The sequence below is a fragment of the Vipera ursinii genome (genome assembly GCF_947247035.1).
Source record: "Vipera ursinii genome assembly, chromosome: 2".
In the NCBI taxonomy this organism is placed as follows: domain Eukaryota; kingdom Metazoa; phylum Chordata; class Lepidosauria; order Squamata; family Viperidae; genus Vipera; species Vipera ursinii.
Window position 1 is genome coordinate 84,337,282 of NC_139513.1, and position 15,149 is coordinate 84,352,430.

Sequence of the window (15,149 nt, forward strand, 5' to 3'; positions counted from 1 at the left end):
GAGTCTAGCTTGTAGGATTTTAAGCATAACTTTACTAGCATGAGAAATGAGTGCAATGGTGCGATAGTTTGAACATTCTTTGGCACTGCCTTTCTTTGGAATTGGAATGTAAACTGATCTTTTCCAATCCTGTGGCCACTGTTGGGTTTTCCAAATTTGCTGGCAAATTGAGTGTAGCACTTTTACTGCATCGTCTTTTAAGCTTTTGAATAGCTCAGCTGGAAAGCTTTGTTGTTGCTCAGCTTTTCTAAGGCCCACTTCACTTCACATTCTAGGATGGCTGGCTCGAGGTCAGTGACCACCTCATTGTGATTATCAGGGACATTAAGCTCATTCTTGTATAGTTCTTCTGTGTAATTTTGCCACCTCTTCTTAATCTCTTCTGCCTCTGTTAGGTCCCTGCCATTTTGGTCCTTTATCATGCCCATTTTTGCATTAAACGTTCCCTTCATCTCCAATTTTCTTGAAGAGGTCTCTGGTCCTCCCTATTCTATTGTTTTCTTCTATTTCTTTGCACTGTTCATTTAAGAAGGCATTCTTATCTCTTCTAGCTATTCTCTGGAATTCTGCATTCAATTGGGCGTATCTTTCTTTTTCTCCCTTGCCTTTCGCTTCCCTCCTTTCCTCAGCTATTTGCAAAGCTTCCTCAGACAGCCATTTTCCTTTCTTGCATTTCTTTTTCTTTGGGATGGTTTTGGTTGCTTCCTGTTCTACAATGTTGTGAACCTCTGTCCATAGTTCTTCAGGCACTCTGTCTATCAGATCTAATTCCTTAAATCTATTTGTCACCTCTACTGTATATTCAACAGGGATATGATTTAATTCATACCTGAGTGGCCTAGTGCTTTTCCCTACTTTCTTCAGTTTAAGTCTAAACTTTGCAACAAGAAGCTCATGGTCTGAGCCACAGTCAGCTCCTGGTCTTGTTTTTACTGACTGTATAGAGCTTCTCCATCTTCGGCTGCAGAGCACATAGTCAATCTGATTTCTGTATTGACCGTCTGGTGATGTCCATGTGTAGAACCATCTCTTGGGTTGTTGGAAAAGAGTGATTAGTATGACCATCGTATTCTCTTGACAAAATTCTGTTAGCCTGTGCCCTGCTTCATTTTGTACTCCAAGGCCAAACTTGCCTGTTATTCCAGTTATCTTTTGGCTTCCTACTTTAGCATTCCAATCCCCCATGATGATAAGGACATCATTTTTTGGTGTTAGTTCTATAGCGTTGTATTTATATTGTTTTTAACTAGGGCTATTGTTTAATCCTTTTTTAATGTTTGTATTTGCTATTTTATTCTGCCCTGTGAACCGCCCTGAGTCCTCAGGGAGAAGGGCGGTATATAAGTGTTATTAAATTAAATTAAATTAAATTAAATTAAGGTGCTGTAAGGCTTCATAGAACCGGTCAATTTCATCCTCTTCAGCACCAGTGGTTGGGGCATAGACTTGGACTACTGTGATATTGAATGGTTTGCCTTGGATTCGAACTGAGATCGTTCTGTCATTTTGAGGATTGTATCCCAGTATTGCTTTTCCTACTCTTTTATTGACTATGAAGGCTACTTGATTTCTTCTGAGGGATTCTTGCCCGCAGTAGTATACCTCATGGTCATCTGAATTAAATTGACCCATTCCTGTCCATTTTAGTTCACTGATACCTAAGATGTCGATGTTCAGTCTTATCATCTCTTGTTTGACCACGTCCAGCTTTCCTTGATTCATGGATCTTACATTCCAGGTTCCTATGGAGAAAAAATCTTTACAGCATCAGACTTTCCTTTCACCACCAGACACATCCACAGCTGAGCATCCTTTCGGCTTTGGCCCAGTCGCTTCATTCTTTCTGGCGCTACTAGTACTAGCCCTTTGCTCTTCTTAGTAGCATATTGAGAACATCTACAGAATAGATATTATTGAATTGTACCATAAGTCCCTAGATTGAAATTCATTTGAAAGAGAGCTAGGAGGTCCCAGTCCTGAGCGGTTGCCTAGGAACCTCTGTCTAAAAAGTTTAGGTCACAAGAATGACATTTGCTGATGAATTTTGCCATTTGTTTCAGGGCAACTGATGATATAGAGGTGTAGGGCAAGATAAAGAGATCAGTGGCAAAGGTATTATCTTCTGAAAGAAACAATTCTTTAAAGCAAATAACATCTAATCAAGAACCAGGGCATTTGCTGCCTTGTCTTCCCCTCTCATTCTCAGAAATATTGTTTTATGTTAGACAAGCCCGACAACAGCCTGAGCCATTGCATTTGTCAGCATTGGAGAACTCCTCTGTTAAAGGCATAGATGAAATGTCGCTGTTACACAAAAAAGGACATTCCTCTGATTTCATTTCCCAGATTCTTGTGGCTGTTTGCGCATAGTGGTATCTTGCCTGTTAATATCACAGTGAGTGTAGATGGGAAAAAATGCATTCTGAACAGTTTATTATTAGATTTAGATTTATTATTAGATTTATATACCGCCCTTTCCCGAAGGACTCAGGGTGGTTTACAGGACATTTTAAAATCATACCAATACAAAATACAAAAGTTGCTGTTGGCCAAACAGAATTGTTCAACGTGCATTGATTTGATTTGCAGAAAGGACTGTAGGCTGTGAAATCAAAGACATCTGACACTTCCCATCTTTTTATATTTAAAATGGAGTTCCACGTGCCCGGTCTGTCAGGTAGCCATATGTACACACGTGCACATGTTCAAAAATATACATTCTGTTGTCACTTGAGCAACACTTTTAGATAGCTTCGGTAATTTAAAACTTAAAATTTAAGCTTTGGTAAATTAAAATTCAAAAAACTCTCAAACATGTATGTCACGTTTTGTCTTTTTTTTTAAAAAAAAATTTCAGCCTTGTTTCAGTGAACAGAAGAAGACTAGTAATCTTGAGGCTTATGTGAAATGGTTCAATAGACTCTGCTATCTTGTAGCAACAGAAATTTGCATGGTAAGTCAGATCCTGTTATACTGATGGCATGATTGTGACATTTTGAAAGCATTTGGTAATACATTCTATGGAATATTGGGGTTTTTTTTCTTCTCTCATTAAAAATAGTTGTTCGAGCGAGTTTATCTTTTTTAAAATGAATACAAGCTTTAGGTTTGCATGCATTTCACAGAAATTTTGCAGTAAATCTCAAGCAAAGAGCAGGCTATCAATTCAGTGGCAAAGCCATCATTTTGGTATAGTGGAGGGATGGGGTTGGGGCAGAATGATTAGGAGGGCAGGGATCAAATTTAGCCATTGAGTGACATTCCTGGAGCTCACACTCCACAATGAAGGTTAGCCCAAGGCAAAGAAAGGAACAGATCTAGGTCAAAAATTAAATTTTATTTTAAGGTTAAATTTATTTAAAATATAAATCCAACCTATATGATTCCTTATGTATTATTATTATTATTATTATTATTATTATTATTATTATTATTATTATTATTATTATTGTTGTTGTTGTTGTTGTTAATATTATTTAAATTTAGATGCTGCCCAACTCTCAGTGACCATGGGTGGTTACAAATAAAAAACATTAAAAAACAAGAAAAAAATGCAGCGATAGGCAACAATGAAGAGTGAAAATGGGAAGGATGAGAGGAAAATGGACGGGAACAAAAGAAGCTCACATAGTCCAAATGAGGGTTCACACTCACACTTGCCAAAGGCCTGGATGAAAAACCAGATTTCCAAGGCCCTTCAAAACATCAGCAGGGTGAATTCAGGGAGAAAGAAGCTCATTCTAGACAGCAGAATTTTTCTCTATTATCTTTTAGTGAAGTTGGGGGGATGTCTGAGAAGCTTTCGGCCCCTTTCCCACTATTCTGGGTTTCTGCCATCTTTATCTGCTGGTTGCCTTGATGTTAGATCTTCCTTCCCTTCCTCAAGGTCATCCTTTTTGCTCTCTGTAGAAGGTACACTTACAGGAGCCCAATAGAAGGCCTTGTTTAATTGACAATCAAATTGGCCAGGCAGAAACTATGGGAGAGAGACAGTCCTTAAGTAGGTGATGCCTATGCCATGTGAGGTAACAACTAGCCTTGAATGGCACCCTGAAGCAGGCTAGCAACCAATGCATAAGTGTTACATGGGCATGCTGATTACCATCCACATTGCTACATTCTGGACCAACTGAAACTTCCATGTGTCTTCAAGGGCAGCTCCCTGTACAGCATATTGCATGTTAAGCCATGAGGTGAACAGGACACGAGTAGCTATCTGAAAAGTCCCTGGTCTAGAAAAGTGAACAATTGACATATCAGATGAAGATATGGAAAGCCCTTCCTGATTACAGCTGCCATCCTCTCATTGAATAGGAGCTCCTGTTCATTAATGGTGAAATAGAACCCCATCTAACATGTACATTGGAGAAAAAAATGAACTTATTTGTGATCTGCAGAACTAAGGCAGACGCTGAGGATGCCTTTACTGTCTTATCTATTTAATTCAAGCCTGTTAAAAATGACTGCACTAGTCATTTGCTAGACAGAATATTTCTGGAATTAATTGTCTTTTGTATGCACATTTGTCAGATCAGTGGTGAAGACTTTTTTAAAAAGGTATACTAGGCTTTTGTCACTGTCTAATGAGAATTTTGATTCCTATAGTTGCCAGGAGTGAGTACCAATAATCAAAATGATTGGATGAGATTATCCAACATGCTCAACTGTTGGATTGAGCAGTAAAAATAGGACATTTGCTATTTGTGGTGTGATGACATTTCAATCGTTGTTTACATTTTCATCTGCTTGTTTATTTACAGCCTGCCAAAAAGAAACAGAGGGCACAAGTCATTGAGTTCTTCATTGATGTCGCTCGGGAGTGCTTTAACATAGGGAACTTTAATTCACTGATGGCAATCATCTGTAAGTGTGCCAATGTCATTTCTGTATGACTTTTAAGGATATTCAACAATTATTCTGTTTATTAAAGTTCTCCTCCATTGGTCATTTTCTTTCCCTCCAGCTGGGATGAACATGAGTCCAGTATCCAGGCTAAAGAAGACCTGGTCAAAAGTGAAAACAGCGAAGTTTTTTATTCTTGAGGTAATATGTTGAGAATTGCACATTTGTTGAGACTTGAATGTTCATCACCAAGGGTCACGTGATTAAATGGAATTTTCATACCATGTCAGATTGTTGACACAGAAATTCCAGAATGGAAAAGTTCTCATAGAAGAGTAAATTCATTTCAATTCAGATTCAGTCACAAAATAAAGTAGGAACAAGCCACCAAACAAAATTAGGAAGCATTCCACAGTACATGCATCCTTAGGAATTTATTCCATAAAAACATTATAGACTTAAGGAGAGGGAATAAAAGGAGATAACAGAAAGTGACTGACCTGCAAAGGGGGGGGGGGGGAAATCAAGTCATCTTCTGAATTCACCTGTGGCATTTAGTCTTTTTATCAAGTTGTAAAACTCTGTGATGGAAAGATAATACCAGCTTTTATCTGACTCAAGAACTTACACATGGGCCTTCTCTCTTCACATCCCACCCACTCTATTTCAGCACCAGATGGATCCTACTGGCAATTTTTACAACTACAGGACTGCCTTAAGGGGAGCTGCTCATCGGTCCCTAACAGCACACAGCAACAGGGAAAAGGTAACTATTCTTATCATAACTATAAACATTTTACATGCCACCTCCAGTAGTTTACCCTCACCCTGTGAAATGAGTGAGGCTGAAAAACAGCTGCTTGTGATAAAACATGGGCTTCTACTTGGATGCATCCAATTTTAGCCTTGCATTCTAACTACCAGATAATAGTGGGATTTTACCGAGAGTGGGAGTTACAATACCACACACATTGCATACAGAATCATGATAAAATTGACACCAGGGTCATATAGTTAGGTCTGCCTCCAAGTTGTGCCATTCCTTCCATTCCTGCTACCAGAGGGATTTTTGCACTTATTATTTAGAACTCTTGTTAGAAAAGTGATAAAAACAGCAAGGACAGAAAGGTTGGTGCAGTGTGAGTGTTCATGCTCACTTCGATCCTTCCTACCTTTGCCTTCTAACTGGAAGTCAGTCAGCACTCTGCTTTAGTATATGCAGTTGTTCATTCTCTCTGCCTTACTGAAGGTATGTCATCCATCTTTCATGTATATTATTCTAATTATTCCAGAGGTACCCCTCATTTCAGCCCTGAGCTATGAATATTCTTTATTTAAAAGATTCTTTGCAATATGCTGTATATTCTCCATGTTAGTGCATCTCCACCACTTTGCTGTATGTTTATATAACTGAGAAAATGAATGTTTGTTCAATGTCTATGGAGATTCTCAATCATCCAGGTCATGGTTGTCCCAAAGGTGCTTTTTCCAAAAGGCAATGGGACTTTCTTGGTTTTTCTCTTTGAATGTGTTTCGCTTCTTATCTGAACTGAAGAAGCTTTTTGGATGACAAACGAAATGTTTTCAGATGAAAAAGCCAAGAAAGTCCAATTGCCTTTTGGAAAAAGCACCTTTGGGAATGTGTGCTAAGTGTATTCCGCTGTCAGAAAACATAAAATATAGATAGCAGTGATTGAAAGATTTCAGAAAGGCACTAGTGCATCATCATCATCATAGTATGACAGATTAATTAGATGGAAAACCAAAGCTTTGCATGGACAGCATTTGAAAAACATTGAAGGAAAATGTGATAACAACTTGACTTGGGCATGGCTTAAGATGGGAACCATGAAGAAAAAAATGGAAGGCTTAATACTGGCTGCTCAAGACTAAGCACTACAAACTAATGCCATGAAAGCGAAGATACAAAAATCCACTGACAATCCAAATTGCCGACTTTGCAACGACAAAGTTGAAACTGTTTCACACCTAATATGCAGCAAAATTGTGCAAACTGATTACAAAGCTAGACATGACCGAGTTGCTAAATTAATCCACTGAGCATTGTGTAAAAAATATGACGTGCCTATGTCTGAAAGGTTGTGGGAACATAGGGTGGAAAAAGTTGTTGAGAATGAGAGGGTGAAGATCTTGTGGGACTTTCAAATATAGACAAATTGCCATTTGGAACACAACACGCCAGATATCACAGTTGTAGAGAACCAAAGTGTACAGCTGATTGATATCGCTGTACCATGAGATAGAAAAAGTTACGAAATACCATGACCTAGCCATCGAAACTGTGTGATTATGGATGAAACATGTAACAGTGATACCCATTGTCATTGGGGCACTGGGAACTATGTCCAAAAATTTTGCAAAATACATCAAGAAACTGCAGCTTCCTGCAATAACTCCAGCAATGCTACAAAAAACTGTGCTACTCAGAACATCTTACATTTTAAGGAGGTACCTGGTTGATACCTAGGATGCTGGCAGCAACCCATGTCAACCATCAGCACCAGTCAATTTGAATGCTCAGTTGACTGAGGTTCATGTTTAATGAATAAAAGATAATAATAATAATGATGATGATGATGATGATGATGTTGGAAGGGACCTTGGAGGTCTTCTAGTCCAACCCCCTGCTCAGGCAGGAAACCCTATACCATTTCAGACAAATTGCTGTCTTTTAAAAAATTTCCAGTGTTGGAGCATTCACAACTTCTGGAGGCAGGTTGTTCCACTGATTAATTGTTCTAACTGTCAGGAAATTTCTCCTTAGTTCTAGGTTGCTTCTCTCTTTGATCAGTTTCCATCCATTGTTTCTTGTCCTGCCTTCAGATGCTTTGGAGAATAGATTGACTCCCTCTTCTTTGTGGCAACCCCTGAGATATTGGAACACTGCTATCATGTCACTCCTAGCATGCTGTCTAGATTGATCAGTACTGAGATCAGGCAGTTTCACATGAACAATTGCTATACACATGAACAATTGCTATAAGAGCCTTGGTGGAGCAGTGAGCTAATGCCTCCTTAAGTAACACCAGCTGCCTGCAATTAGTGCAGGTTCGCATCCCACCAGGCTCAAGGTTGACTCAGCCTTCCATCCTTCCAAGGTAGGTAAAATGAGGACCCAGATTGTTGGGGGCAATTAAGCTGACTTTGTAATAATGCCACTTGGGGTGTGTGTGAAAGCCCTAATAAGCAGGCATATACATAGAATGAAGGCTACTGCTAAGCTTGTAAGCCGCCCTGAGTCTTCGGAGAAGGGCGGGATATAAATGGAATTAAAAAAAAATACACAGGATATCTTAGGGACAAATAAAGGAAGCTGAAATAAATTGTATGTTTGTCGTGTGTGTGTGCATGCACATGGGCATACTTTCAAGTCAGTGTTGAGTCCTGGCAGCTACCTGGATAAGTTCCTGCAGTTTTCTTTGTAAAATTTTGGGAGTGCTTTGCCATTGCCTGCTTCCTAGGACAGACAGAGAATGACTGGCCCAGAGTCACCCAGCTAGTTTTGTTTTAATGTAGGATTTTAATTCACAGTCTCCCCGTTTCTAGTCTAATACCTTAACACTACACCAAACTGGCTATGTTTTATTTAGAGACATTGAATGTGTTAAACAACATGTCTCCTTCCATTAAGAAAAGCTTTGAAGATGTCAAACATGTAGAATTACAAGACTGTCATATAACTAAAACCAGCACTGCTTGTTCTTTTGTGATTATCTCAAGCATGCCATTTTGGGCTAGTGGTTAAGGCACCAGGATAGAAACCAGGAGACTGTGCCTTAACCTTGAAAGCCAGATGGGTGCCTTTGGGCCACTCCCTCTCTTTTAGCCCAAATCATCTCACACCAAGTAAGAAAAATAGGAGGAGGAAGGAGTATTAGGTATGTTTGCCACCCTGAATTATTTATAAAAATAATAAGGATAAGATAAAAATAAACAATATCTTGCCAAGAAAACTGTGTTCATGTATACCTTTATGTGAGGATTTATTTAAAAAGTTTTGCTAAGTAGCTACCACTAAACCGTAATCGGTAGGTTCACGTATCGTTCTAAGTAAAAATGAATTCAGTTGTATGATTATTTAATACTATGTGTGTGAACCAGGTATATAGCTTCCAACATCCCTCATCATTCAACATGCTTACAATGGGAGGATGAAATTTGGAAACTAATAACATCTGTGAGCAGAAGTTTTGCCCCTTTCTAAAATGTTATTACATCTTAGAAGAATGCAGTAGACAATATCTGTATTCATGCTGTGAAAAATGTTATAAAATGTTATGATTACTTATTTAAGGGCAATCTTATTCATTGCTGATCCTATAGCCAAATTCCATTCTTGTTCTTCTGAAGGATGTGTATAAAATAGGGTGCTTAGATTTGTTGGTTTGTTTGTTTATCACTTGAATAAAGAAGACATAATATTTTTTCTGCATTTCTTAAGTTAGGCAGTGACTAATTAAAAAAAGCTGTTAAAAATGGTCAGAGTAGACGCTTGGAGTTGTGAAGTGCCAGAAGCAAGATCTGTATGGACAAAGATAAAGAGCATGTAAGAGACAGTCTGCTATTTGAATGGAAACATATATATCACGAAGTGAATTATTTTAGGCAAGTGAAAGAGATGAATATCTTAACACTTTAATTGACAAACTTATTTGCCTTGCAAATCTTCAACACATTCAAGCGTGTGCCATTCACATCCATTGCATTCTAAAGGAGCGTTATCAATTTATCAGCTCCTGATTAATTTAATTTGGGATACCGAGAATAAAGGAAGCTAAATAGGAAAGCCAAAATTGATGTCATAGAATCTTGGCTATCAATGTTTTTTGGAGGTTGGCATCCATCCCTTTACAGTTCTATCATTTATAGCAAATTACATTTGATGTGAGTCAGTTAAAAAAGAAGTAGGAATTTACAGAACCAGTGTATGGGGGGGGGAAGAGAAGCAATAAAGGGCAACATGGAGATAGATGAACTCGGTGTGACAGAAATAAATCCAAACTGCTCTCAATTAAAAATGGTTGTATTAGCATATTGAAAACTGAGAGAAATAGCAACATTTTGCAAAGAAACTAATTAAGGGTAAATAGCTAGAGCAGCTTGTGTGGGATGATCCAGTTACCCTGGGCACACAGATACAAGAGACTTCATTGAAAGTGTAATCTGATGTTTTGGAAAATCAAACAGTTGAGATTTATATTTTCAGTCAGTGAAAATATAATCTTGAGCATTATTTCAGTCCTCTGAAGTCATCAGTCAATCAACAGACAAAGAGGGAAAGTGAAAGGAAATGAAAGCACCAAAATAAGGTGCCATAAGAAGGGATTGGTGGAGTATGAACATTATGCCTCTATAAACAAGGAATCTATTCTGTCCCACTGCTGGGGAAAAAATCTATCTTAATCTCACATGATTTTAGAGTCACAAAAAGGTCACAGTGGATGGGCTCATGTGGGGAACAGCAATCCAGTAGATGTTTTTGTCTTAAACCTTGTAGCTCTGAAGGTTAAGATCAACAATCGGAATTGAGTTCAAAAACTTACTGAGTCCATGGAGAGTTGTTGGTCATCTTATTGGGAGCTGATGGATATAAGTTAATGTAACTGTTGGTAAATAAAGGACCCAACATCAGTGTACAGTATATAATACAGTCATTGTAGGGTTTAGCCTTTTGTGCTGCCTACATACTTTCTTCCTACTCTCTAAAAACCTCTTTAATCCAGATGGAAATGGCGCACAAGCAAATTTTCACATCTGCTTCTCTGATGTTAAAACAGAAAACAGGAAGGCCATCTTCCACAATATTTCATTATGCATTTCCACCACAGTTTTGCTCCACCAGAGTCAACTTTGAAATCTGTTTATCTCCCAATATTTTAGGGAGCTGAGTCAGCCTTCTGTGGTGTGAAATTTCCATTAGACACTCCGTGAACTCTGCTTCAGGATAATATTTGCATTGGCCACTAGGCACAGAGGCTACACACAGAGCATAATCTCTAAAAGGATCCAAAAGATTATCAGTGGAATTTTCGTGTAGTTTTTTCAGGAGCTTTAACTTTTATACAGGACTTCATTGCAGCTAAGTGTTACCCATGCAGTAATTAGCAAGTGCATAAATACAGAATGGATACTTGTGTCCTGTTATTGCTCTGCAGTTTGTGATAACGTATTTCATTTTCTCTTTTACAGTATTTTAGGGCCAAAATTTTACTAGCAAGAGTATAATTGGAAGAGAAATGGTGTGATCTATTTATTATGTTCATCCCAAAGAAGGCAAATTGCTCTTCTTCTTTTTCAGTTACAGAGTAGAGAAAGAATTATAAGAAACTTGAAGATGTATCCGAATGGATGACTTGTTTATTATGGATTCTGGAGAGTTGATTAACAACATTCCAGTTTTTTTCACCAGTGATTGAAATTGTGATAAAGCAGACTTGGGAGAAGAACATAACGCTTTCAGTTTCTCAATTTCAAGTGTAGCTAATTTCATTGCAGGACAGTATGAATAATTTCTTCCTCTTCCCTAGCATAGATAGGAAAACCATTTGCCCAAGCATTTGATCTCAGATTTTCGTATTAAACAAATGTAAGATTCCCCGAACCTCTTCTCTTATTCCTTTCCTAATCTTCAGCATACTTCATCAGACTAAGCTGACAAATATTGCTACTGATTGTATGTGTGTATAGACACATAACCACACATACAGTATATAAAATAGTATTTTCTAAGGTGCTAGATTAGAAGCCAAGGGACTGCAAACTCTAATCTTCCTAAAGTCACAGAAGCCAGCTGGGTGACTTTCAGACATTCTTGAACCAACTCACCTCACAGGGTTATTGTTGGGAAAATAGGAGGAGGGAACATTATGTACACTGTCTTAATTTGCACAAAATAAGCAGACATAAATTGGATGGAAGGAAGGAAGGAAGGAAGGAAGGAAGGAAGGAAGGAAGGAAGGAAGGAAGGAAGGAAGGAAGCTTTATCAGTAATACCTCTTCTAGGAAAATAGCCTTTTCTGTGCCATAATGAATAGCCTAGTATTCAAAATGCATTGGGTGCTGGACTGTATCTTTATACTCCTTTACATTGATTTCTACATGAGTTTATCTACTCAAAATTATGCAGAGGAGTTATAGTTATAGTTATAGTTAGAGGAGTTCCAAGTTTAAGATGAAACGATACATGTAGAGTACCAATATTGTTTCACTTGATTTCATTGGTGTTGATCCATGACAAAATCAAGCCCTGTATAAAACACATTTTATCCATGGGTTCCAGTGTTGTAACAAAAATGAACATATTTTATTCATATGATTGGAATTTCTGCTGCGTGCATCATAGGCTTTTGTCACAAATATCTATCCCATATGTTTGCTGAGGGGGATTAATTGTAAATGTTTACTTGGCTTAGTAGATCTCTCTGCAAATTATTGATATTCACTAAATTCACATTAAACCTTTCCTTTGCATAAAATGATTTTATTTACCTATAACAGTGGTGGCGAACCTATGGCACGCGTGCCAGAGGCGGCACTCAGAGCCTTCTTTGAGGGCACACATGCCATGCCCCGGAGATGGCAGCCCTCCCTCTTCAACCAGCCATCTGAGATCCCATGTGGTCAGATACATCCCGGCACGGCTGGTTTCCCTCCCCCCGTCCCATCCCTCCCAGCCTCGCATGCTGTCCTTTTCCCAGGCACGATCCACTGCATCACCTCCTCAGCTGTTGGCCAGCTGTTCAGCTCAGAGGTGGCTTGTCATAACTGCTGGCGGTGGGCTACGGAGCCCTAGAGTGTGCCAGTTGAGGAGCCGGCAGGGTGTGGCTGCTGACGGACACCATCAGCCCCCATATGCTTGCTGGCCTTTGTGTGCGGGGGCCGATGGTGTTAGGCAGCAGCTGCTCCTGCCTTGCCTTGCCCCACGACAATAGCACCCCTGCCCTGCCTCTCCTCACCTCACCCTGCAGGACGAACCTCCTGCCCACCTCCCCTCCTGCCCGAGACTTCCTGGATCTCCCCCAATCCTGCCCGGCCCCCAACAGGCATCCCTTCCCATGAGCAACATTGAGGTGACCACACCCACCTTGGCCACACCCACCCAGTCTGCCATGACCACCACAGCCATGCCCACATGGCATCCAGCAATAAATAAGTGGGTTTTGGGTTGCAGTTTGGGTACTCGGTCTCTAAAAGGTTCGCCATCACTGACCTATAACCACTATCCTATTAAACAATAATACCTAATTAGTCAAACACCCGTAATGTATTTAGCCTTTGTGGAATTATTATACCTATGTTTCTGTCCTTTGCCTTTGTGTGTGCAGGGAAGATTAGTTCAGCCCTGCAGATATTTTATGGAACCACTAGATCTAACTCACATTACTGTTTGTTCATTAGAATTGAAAAGTTAATCTCTTTACTTTTGTGTGAATGAACTGGTTTTTTGTGCATCACTAATAGAAAGGTGGAGACAATTGTTATGCTATTCTCTTCACAGATTGTAATCCCCTTCTTCAGCCTTCTGATCAAAGATATTTATTTTTTGAATGAGGGATGTGCAAACCGCCTTCCAAATGGCCATGTCAACTTTGAAGTAAGCACAGCAAGTATTATTTATCGCAGCCAATGTTTTGTGAGCCATGGTGCTTTTGTTTCCTGGTAAAGAAACAAAAGCAGTTGTTATATAAAAAGAGATCTTTGCAATCTTATTTCAAGATTATTTTTTTCAAAGGACAAACACATTGCATATGTGCAAGGCCTACACTCTTGAGAGCTAGCTACACAACAGGATTTTCTCAGACCCTTTTTCTGCCTTTAAAAAGTATCCCCTAAAGGTCAAGGGAACCTGTTCGTATGATAGAGGCAAAACCATTGGCTTACATTAAAAAGGCAAAGGTTCCCCCGCACATGCGTGCTAGTCATTTCCAACTCTAGGGGCCGGTGCTCATCTCCGTTTCAAAGCCGAAGAGCCAGCGCTTGTCCGAGGACATCTCCGTGGTCATGTGGCCGGCATGACTGGACGCCATAGGTGCATGAAACGCTGTTACCCTCCCATGGTAGTGGTCCCTATTTTTCTACTTGCATTTTTACATGCTTTCGAACTGCTAGGTTGGCAGAAGCTGGGACGAGTAACAGGCGCTCACTCTGTTATGCGGCACTCGGGATTCGACCCACCAAACTGCCGACCTTCTGATCGACAAGCTCAGCGTCCTAACCCACTGAGCCACCGCGTCCCTTTACATTACTTGCAAAAATATATTTTGCTCCTTATAGGGCTCTTTAGCTCCCCTTCTTCTCCGCAGCTGTTTCCCGCTTTGTTATCAGACAGGGCCTGCTTTCTTCCAATAAAATTTTGCAGGGAAGGAGAATCACAGCAAATTGTTCCTTCCACCTTATTGCTTAAGAAAATGAGGTATTTGGGGGAGGATTATGAGGTGGGAAACAGCAGCAGCTGCCCTGCAGAGCAGTTGGGATGGAAATTAGCTTCTGTGGCAATTTGCAGAGCAGGAAACATCCCCCCCCCAAAAAAACAAAAAAAAAAAACCCAGGGGCAGAGACTTAAGGGACAATTTTATTTGCAGAAGCCACTTGAGAACAATACATGTAATTGACAATTTATGCTCCTGCATATATTATACAGTATCAGTATTTAATTTTTAAATAATATTTTACAAGTTGAAACTGAATGAAGCATCCCTGGAATAAAGCTTTGCATCAGTATTCACTACCAAAACTACTATAAATTCCAAGGATTGTGTTAAAACAATAAGCCTAATCAGGTTAAAAATGTCAGATGAATTTATTATTCTTTGCTCCATGATTATGTATTAACACCAGTGACTGTTTAAGAATAATTAATCTGTCTAATATGTATGATAAATGATTATTCAAATAGGACTATTTGGGGTGAATTTCAGTTATTGTTATGTTTATGTCTTTTATATTGATGACTGGATTTTCATATATACGTTTATAACGCTCATATTTATTGTACATTTACTTCGTCTTTACTAAGAATTTAGGCATTACTGTCAAGTAAGAGGTAGTAAAGAAATTAGAGAAGGGTTCTGATTTGGAATTAATGATGTATTGTTATAATTATGTCAGTCCTTAGCTATATTGATATATTGTAGAAGAATTTAATCTTAATTAGTGAGATGCCTAATTTTAGAAGGTGGCCAAAATAGTCTCACAGCAAATTTATGTAAAGAACATAACCTGTTGAATTCCAGATCAGAGAATTTTATTAAAACTGCAGATTAATGTATTTTGTCCCATATTACAGA

General features: G+C 39.1%; 1 protein-coding gene across 1 annotated transcript in view; it reads left to right on the forward strand.

Moving 5' to 3' along the window:
- Positions 1 to 15,149, forward strand: part of RASGEF1C (RasGEF domain family member 1C) — a gene marked incomplete at both ends in the record, with an annotated part of 65,359 nt that overhangs the window by 39,486 nt on the left and 10,724 nt on the right. The window contains 5 exons of the mRNA XM_083351731.1: positions 2,858 to 2,953; positions 4,761 to 4,863; positions 4,964 to 5,043; positions 5,513 to 5,608; positions 13,361 to 13,456. Of these exons, the coding sequence (XP_083207857.1) occupies positions 2,858 to 2,953; positions 4,761 to 4,863; positions 4,964 to 5,043; positions 5,513 to 5,608; positions 13,361 to 13,456 (471 nt within the window). The remainder of the gene's footprint in view (positions 1 to 2,857; positions 2,954 to 4,760; positions 4,864 to 4,963; positions 5,044 to 5,512; positions 5,609 to 13,360; positions 13,457 to 15,149) is intronic.